The sequence below is a fragment of the Ophidiomyces ophidiicola genome, assembly GCF_022830035.1.
Source record: "Ophidiomyces ophidiicola strain CBS 122913 chromosome Unknown scaffold_18, whole genome shotgun sequence".
In the NCBI taxonomy this organism is placed as follows: domain Eukaryota; kingdom Fungi; phylum Ascomycota; class Eurotiomycetes; order Onygenales; family Onygenaceae; genus Ophidiomyces; species Ophidiomyces ophidiicola.
In genome coordinates this window covers 378,451-386,288 of record NW_026054658.1, presented here as the reverse complement: position 1 = coordinate 386,288, position 7,838 = coordinate 378,451, and the positions used below count along the sequence as shown (strand labels likewise).

At 47.7% G+C, this 7,838-nt stretch overlaps 3 protein-coding genes across 3 annotated transcripts; 1 reads left to right on the top strand and 2 right to left on the bottom strand.

Moving 5' to 3' along the window:
- Nucleotides 1-218: 218 nt before the first annotated feature.
- On the top strand, nucleotides 219-3,951 carry LOZ57_004496 (uncharacterized protein; the record flags this gene model as incomplete). Its single annotated transcript, XM_049253538.1, has 4 exons — nucleotides 219-258; nucleotides 316-469; nucleotides 535-2,501; nucleotides 2,555-3,951. 4 exons carry the CDS (start codon nucleotides 219-221, stop codon nucleotides 3,949-3,951), a joined length of 3,558 nt encoding a protein of 1,185 aa, XP_049107620.1.
- Nucleotides 3,952-4,636: 685 nt separating this feature from the next.
- Nucleotides 4,637-5,166, bottom strand: LOZ57_004495 (uncharacterized protein; the record flags this gene model as incomplete). Its single annotated transcript, XM_049253537.1, has 3 exons — nucleotides 4,637-4,710; nucleotides 4,787-4,841; nucleotides 4,930-5,166. 3 exons carry the CDS (start codon nucleotides 5,164-5,166, stop codon nucleotides 4,637-4,639), a joined length of 366 nt encoding a protein of 121 aa, XP_049107619.1.
- A 646-nt stretch (nucleotides 5,167-5,812) lies between these two features.
- On the bottom strand, nucleotides 5,813-6,963 carry LOZ57_004494 (uncharacterized protein; the record flags this gene model as incomplete). The annotated part of the gene is made up of 2 exons (XM_049253536.1): nucleotides 5,813-6,095; nucleotides 6,149-6,963. The coding sequence occupies 2 exons, from the start codon at nucleotides 6,961-6,963 to the stop codon at nucleotides 5,813-5,815; spliced, it is 1,098 nt and encodes a 365-aa protein (XP_049107618.1).
- Nucleotides 6,964-7,838: the final 875 nt, after the last annotated feature.

The following is a 7,838-nucleotide window of genomic DNA, read 5'->3' as shown; positions in this document are numbered from 1 at the left end:
CCTCTCAATTGATTATCCTGAATAGCTCTCTCAAACCGATCTTGAGATTTATCGTTGAATACTTTGACGCGACCCTATCGATTATGAATGCCTACTAGAGTCTACTCAACCTTGAGTAAAGACACTAATCTTCGTGTGATACGAATTGTTCTCAAAATCCAAAAGAGAGTGGCCTCTTGATTTAAAGCAATTTGACTCGGCTGTAAAAGTCCGCTTCCATGGATGACCAAGACGGTATATCCATTCGCGCAATGCGGCGTAAGCAATCGCCATTTCAAACCTCCCAACCTTCAGTCTATCTAACCTGCGATCCAGTTAAGGTGCTTTACACATTTGATGACGAAAGCAGAACCAACTGCCTTGCCCGGTGGCCACATTTACTAGAAATACAAACGGCCTTCCTTGATGAGGATACACAGGTTGGCGTTATTGAGTTGAAAACATGCATTCAAGCTATTGTCTCCGCAAGGTATGACCCAAGAACCATGCGATATTAATACACTTATAGTATTAACCCGAGACATTGGATCCCAGTCCCGAACTGGTAGCAAAACTTGGTCGAGACTACACCGTGTATGCCTACGATTATTCCGAGTATGAAACACCATTGGTGGGGCAAGGAATGCTATCATGGGTCCTAGCCTCGGCTTCTCCGACCCCGAATGCACCAGCACATCAGTCAAAAACCATGGTGACAGGTCGCGTGTGCACAAATCCTGGTCTGTTTGCAAGAGGATCACAGGAGACCCTTGAGGTGAAGCTTAAACTTGTCCCAGTCCCGACTGTTCTTCAAAGTGAATACTTGAATAGCATGCAGAAGTATCGGGACTTAAGCAATATGATCCCCCAGGACTTCGATGCACAAGCATGGACCAATTTTGTGCAAGCCAACCCAGGTTTGTTTGCTGGCAATGGTGAGATACAGTCTGCTGATCGAGATACATCCGTAATGAATATGTCAGGCATTGAAAATGTCCACCGTATCTTAAGTGAGGGCTCAACACCTCGGGATATTTCTAATATGAACAGCTTTCGCGCCGATTCCCCAGCACAGTTTGCAAGTCGCGTTCCAAGTCGGACCTCAACTCCAGCACTTGCAAGGCCTACAAACCAACAAAATAAGAGAACCTCCGATGACATTTTCAGACCATCTTCAAGGGCATCTGTTCAGAGTGCTAATCTCAACGCTCGTAGAAGGGGTTCTATCATGTCTGGATACGGAAGTTCCGATGAAACAACTGAAGGCCCTGTTCAAAAAAGGGCAAAGCTAATGAGGGCCGATCTAGATAAGACAAATTTGAACATTGAGCGACAGCCAGGCTCTCTTCGTGTGGCTGCCAGCACTGCTGCCTCTGTTAGGATTCATCGACCAACCCCTCTAAACCCATCTATTCAACCTCAAGCGTCAACTGATGAGCCGATTCGTCCCCCAACGCCTGTGCCATCATTATCGAATGCACCTAATCGCCGACTAGCTCCCGCAGGGCAAAGTGGCTTGCGACGGCAATCCTCCACTCTGAGCCAGCGCTCCCAAGCGTCTCTCTACATACCCGATGATCGACGTGTTTCAGAGATGTCCGCCACATCCCCAGAAGAACAGCGCTACGGTGCATTCTCTGAAACACCTTTTAACATGCCTTCCTCGCCGCCTATCATGGACATGGCGTGCCCACAAACGTCAAGTCCTGTTCTTCCTCCTCTCCCTAATCAAGATTCCGGCTTTATGAGCGGCACGTTCGAGCCTCTTGACGATGACAATTCCAACGAGTATAACAACTTTCAACAGCCAAACGGAAATGTAAATACGAATGGCTCGCAAATACTAGCAATATCTAAGACTCCTTCTGCAAATGGAGGCTCAAATGGGACTCTTCACCACAGACAGTTGATGAGTGACGGAGTACCGATACCTGCGAGTTCAGCGCCCACGCTGCCACCACAGCCCAGAAAGGCCATTGGCTCTCGGCCATCTTCAAGAGCTAGCATAAAACAGTCCTCAAAGCCACTTGCGCCGGCACCCGCCCCTACCGCACAGCGACAGACGGATGTCATCCCCAGCTCTTCCCTTCCTCCTATTTCTACAAACGTTGCTATTCCGCCTGCTCAAGGTCACCAATCGGATACCCAGTCATATCCTATGAGTGACATGGCAACAGCGTCCACCCCTGCGCCCGTTGTTCTTCCAGAGAAAATCCGAAGTGGTGCCGGCGCTAGACGAGTAAAGCAAGTTCAGGCACGGCTTGATCAATGTATCAAGCAAGGAACTGTCCCACCTTATTGTGAGAATTGCGGTGCCATCGAGACTACCACATGGCGACGAGCTTGGTCCAAAGTTATCGAAGGAAATACGGAAGATGCAAATGCTTGTATCAATGATACGGGGATGTTGTTCTGGGAACCAGTTGATACCGAATCCGATGGCTCCGTTACATCTTACAGACAATTCAAAAAGTCTTTGGCAAATGAGGATAAAGATTACATCCAGCTGCTTCTGTGCAATCGTGAGTTATTCCTTGAATACGGTTATAGTTTCTTCTACTAAAGAACAGCATAGCATGTGGCTTATGGCTTCACAAATTTAAAAACATGAGGCCAGAAAATAAATGGAACAAGCCCCCACCAAAAGATAAGCGAAAGAGGAAATCCAATAGGAAACTCCCACCCGTCCCCGCAACGTCTACACGATCACAAGTACGGCTTCTAGCAGCTAAGCGCCCTGATTCCTCTCCGCCTCCCTCCGAAGCATCATCACCAAACGACGATGAAACAACGCCTAAGAGTAAAAAGAATTCCGGGAAGAAAAACGATGCAGCTCACTCTCGTTCCAAAAAAAGGAGGGCAAACAGTGCAGAGCCAGCTAGATTAGCAGATAAAAACGACCGTTGGCAACAGGAGGATGCCTTCGAGGCACTAAGACGTGCTATCCAATCAAGCCCGGCGAGAAACTTAGAAGTACGCAAAGCCTCCTTCACAGAGCCAAATCTTACGCCAAATCCCGTTCGCAGGACTTTATTTCCGTCGATAAAAGAAGATAATGCCATGAAAGTACTCAGTGATGCGTTAATAAATAGTGCAAGACGCAGTCCTCGGTCAAGTCCCAAAAAGTCAGCGAATACGAAAAGCTCCGATAATAAACGACAACTATTAGATGATGGTCTTGATCACCTATTTGAGGGCGACGACGATAAACCCCACAGCCATGAGGTCTCTAATAGTCCTACTCCAAGACAAAAACGTCAAGTAAATCCACATATTGGCAACAAAGAAAATGTTTCAACACCGCAAACCCAGCCTCCAACCCAAGAAATATGTGAAAATCAACAGGGCTCCGAACAGATTTCTGATATCATCGGAACGCATATGGAAGCCAGTAGGAACTCGGTCTTTTGGAACAGCCCTAATTCAAGAAGTTTTGAGACTATTGACGGCTTGATATTCAATATTTTTCAGTCTGACGAAGGGACCCTTGGGGACTTAGACTCATTTCACTCACTTCATGCACCCAAAGACCCGGGACAAAATGAGTGGGCAGACTGGGATACATCAGATTACGTCTCACCTGGCGTGCAACATCATGCCAGCGAAGTAGAAATTGATCCGAGCCTACATGCTAATCTAGTAATTGCTGATACCAACGTTGAAATACCGGAACTTCGTGAAACTAACAAAAAGGACATACCACCAAACACTGCCGCCCAGCCCAGCGAAGAGGAATTTAGATCACTTCTTGCATCCACCTGTGACTATGCAACATTCAATGATTCATCAGCGATTTCGGATTCCGATATATTTGACCCTGCCCTCGTTGATCCACATCTACTCAGTGGCATGTGGTCTAAAGATGATAGCATTACTACGTCTCCGTCAAAAATAAATAGCACAGAACCTTTTGATGCAGAGGTTATTTCTGCTATTATTCAAGAAGTGGCTACGGGAACAACTTCAGTTTAAGTTTCCAGGTGCCGTTGCTGAGAGTGTTCATCATATTTTTATATATGTATGTACACACATAAGTCTGTATAGCGGCACAAAATTGGGTAGCCGAATTGTTTTGGCTTTGTTTTCTTAGTCAGTCAGGCTGAAGAATTGGTGTGCTCTTCCGATCATATTTATTCACCTATTCTGTTTACCCAGTTTTATACGAGAGTATACCTCCTACTGTTCTTGGTTCAAGGAACAGATTCCTTAGCCTCAACTTGCTCATTGCACAATATATTCATGTATGTACATCCATACATGCATACCTACCAACTGTGCTTCTACTGGTCGCCACACAACTCCTAAGTTTTATGTAGAAGAATAACCATACATTCAGTATTCGCACAGATTTCGAGGACTTTATGGGTAGCTGCCATCCAGAGGTACTTTCATCAAACCAAAGATGATTCTCCAAGTGTCATACAGAGGCTATTTTCACAGCAAGAGCATTTTCGCGCCTTCGAGGTTGGAGGACTTTGATACATATGCCTCCACCCACATACCAAGTTTACTAGATAGCCTAGAGGCGCCATGCAGATCGCCTCAGCCTGCCGAAGCTAATATATTACGCAGTACCCACAACCAACAATGTGAAATATCTCACCCCCACACTCGATCCAAGAACTTAAAATTTGCCTTCTTTTCTTCTTCTTCCGGCTTATGAGTTTTCAACATAAAAAATGTCTTTAAATCGATGAGTCATTTCGACAACCTTCTCGTACAATTTATAATCTGCAAGAATACATAGGTCAGAAACGCGGTCAACGCGCACGGAAGTGACTCGAATGTCATCTCAAATATCACGCACCTATGTCACTTGTCTCTCCACAATCCGATGCTCCTAGAACGCGTATTCCAGTAGCCTGTAATCCCAGCAAGCCTCAGTCAGTAATGTAGACTTCTACGGCAGAAAATAAAACGAAGAGACCGATCAAGTCATTAGCAACTCACTCCTTCAATTTCCACCACTTTCCCCACAATATCAGACATCTTTCCAACCTGTAAATGCGAGTCTCTACTCAGTAGTAGTGTGACGTTTCCATGGCCAGGGCAAGAGAGCGTGGCAGTCTCTCCGTGGAGCTCGGAGACTGAACCAAGAATGCGGACTGCAGTAGGATTGCGGTTGGTAGGGGTAGGGAGGAAGGCATGTAAATGCTCCGGAAGTATCCTAGGCGTGGTCAGAGACATGTTCACAGAGTTTGTGAGACCGTGATGGCGACTGGTATGGTGAACCAGAGGGCAGAAGAAGGCCACAAGTGTTTCCTCCCACTCGAACGCGACGGTCGCGACCGCGTCTGATTACTCAGCACTAACTAGTTAATTGATTTGATAAGATCTACGATAAGATAAGATAAGATTAAATACCCCAAATACGGGCGTATGGAGTAATGTTAAGTCCTTCTTTATCATCTGTTACTCACCGACTACCTAAACTCTGGATCAGAACAGAATTGAAAAAAAAAAAAATAAAATAACATTCAAGCGGGTATCTACCGGTGGCAGACACTTATGTTTCATTATCGTATATGTACATGCAAAGGAAGGTGTGACTCCCATAGACCAGCAAAGTATGAGCAAGGAAAAGGGGAAAATGAGCAAAATATGATTACCACAACTCCGAATCGGATAAAGGGCGCATGCCTGGACAGAGCCAAAAAGGGTCGATCTTGAAAAAATAGACAGGCGTATAAAAAGGCGGTTTGGAAATAAGAAAGGACCATGATTTTTGGTGGACAATGAGGTGTCTGGGGTTACATAACGTTGCTCGGACCGGCCAAGCAACAGGTCCAAGCTCGACATTAAGGGTCCGAAGCGCATTGGGGAACGCTTGCGGTTAATAGCTGCGGACTTCTTGATATCTATGGTTCCATTGCGATCGAAGCGCCATATTGCTATCCTGTTCCGAGACGAATTTGCTGTTTTCCATGTTGTACTCCTTGCGTCCGGCTCTTCGTTGTTTAACGCAGCAGAACGCAATGATAGACAGGCCGATGGCGACAGCACCCCCAATACCCGCGAAGATACCGCCTTTGGTAGCCGCGGGCAAGTCTCTCCACTTTTCGGCAAACGATTTTGGAGGTGGTTTTGAAGCCTCTTTTGCAACATCAGACTCTCCCCTATCCCTAAGTCAGTACATACGAGATGAATAAGATATATGAGTAAGACATACGCAACGACCTTGATACTTTGCCAGGAGCCAGATCTGTCTCCATAGACGTATTCCTTGCCACTGGAGAAATCCTGGACTTTCAATGATTTAACAATCATAGTGTATGGGCCATTGGTATAGTCCACTTTGCCGCCAGCCCATTCGATAGTTCCTGGCCGGTTCTTTTCGTCCCCGGCAGGCCAGATCCCTAGGCGTACAGTAGATGGAGTTTGGGGGTAGAATTTGCCGCCACCAGCCTCCTCAGGCTTCAGTGTACGGATCATCTTGCCGTCAATCCACCATTCCAGCTGCTTTGAGGTCCAGTTAATGGTATAGTTGTGGAACGAATGGGTTGGGTCGGCGACGTCATGCTTTTTCCCGCGATCGAAACTCGAGTCGTTGCCCTTGCCGAAGTAGTTTGTCTGGACGATTCCCTGCTCAGAGCCAACCCATTCCCAGTCTATCTCATCAAGGGTTTCGGACTGAACAACGATACTGCTGACGATGCCCCTACCAGTTGCGGCTTTCATGTGCACCTCGACTCTGCCAAAGAAAATGTAAAAGTGCGATTGAATTGTGGGCGACTGTAGTCTCTCCTTGATCGTGAATTCGCCGCCTTCCTTTCCCATGACAACCTGCCCCGACGTCGTGTTCCAAACGGCAGGGTTGAGGTTGCCGGTGAAGTTGTAGGCGTAGTCTCTGCCCAGCGCTGGGTTTGGCTTGCAGTCTGCTTTCATAGGATTGCATGCGGTCCATGTCTGGGCAACTGTGGGGGAAATGAGGCCTGCGACCAGAAACAGGACCCAGAGAACAGAAACGTCCCTACGGGGGGCCATTATTGTCAATGCAGCGGATGGAGATAGGTATAAAGCACGGTATGAATATTGTGGTGGCTATGTGAGCCCTAAGGCGGCGGTTGATCTTGACGTAAGAAAAAGGAGCGTGGTGGTGCGAAGGGCGAAGAGGGAAAGAGCGACGGGGGACGGCTGCAAGACCCCACCGGGGGGAGGAGAAGGTCCCGAGCAAGGAAGGAACGACTGGTTTAGATTTTCGGCGATTTGGCGCGGAGGAATGAAGGAAAAGAAGCGGAAAGAACGACCTTGAAACCAAAAGGAAGGGGAAGGAGAGAGTCAAATAATTCCTGACAAAGGGAAAGCACGTCCCCAAGATGAGCAGGAGTTGACGGACGTCGCATTATTGATTGGCCGATCGCACGGCATGCCAATCGCTGCTGCTTGCGGCCTAGCGTTGCCACCGCGGGCTCGGCCGTTAGTCCGCTCTAGGCTTAGCGTCATGCCACATGCTCTTGTTCCGGTTAGCTTGGCATTTGCTCTGATCCGCGCTGGGAACGCGCTGCCGCCCCCTTATGCCGCCACGCACGACCTCCACAGGGGCGCATGCAGACTAATGATGCAAGGACGCGTCTAGTAGTGTGCACAATAGGTTTATCAGTGGTCACAACAGCGACAGAGATGCTGTCTTGACGCTCGAGTACAGGCCTGGTCACCATCACTATGCATTCGGGCAAACAGGATGCAGCATGTTTCGCCCAAGACATCTGAAACAGACAGCTGCCGATTGAGCATCGGGCGGGTGGAGTCGGCTGGTCATGTTACCCGATAACGAAATGAGAAACTTTATCCCGCCGTACCTGGCACGTGATAATGGCGCGGGTTAAGTATTTGCCGGTATAATATACAAACGGAGCAAA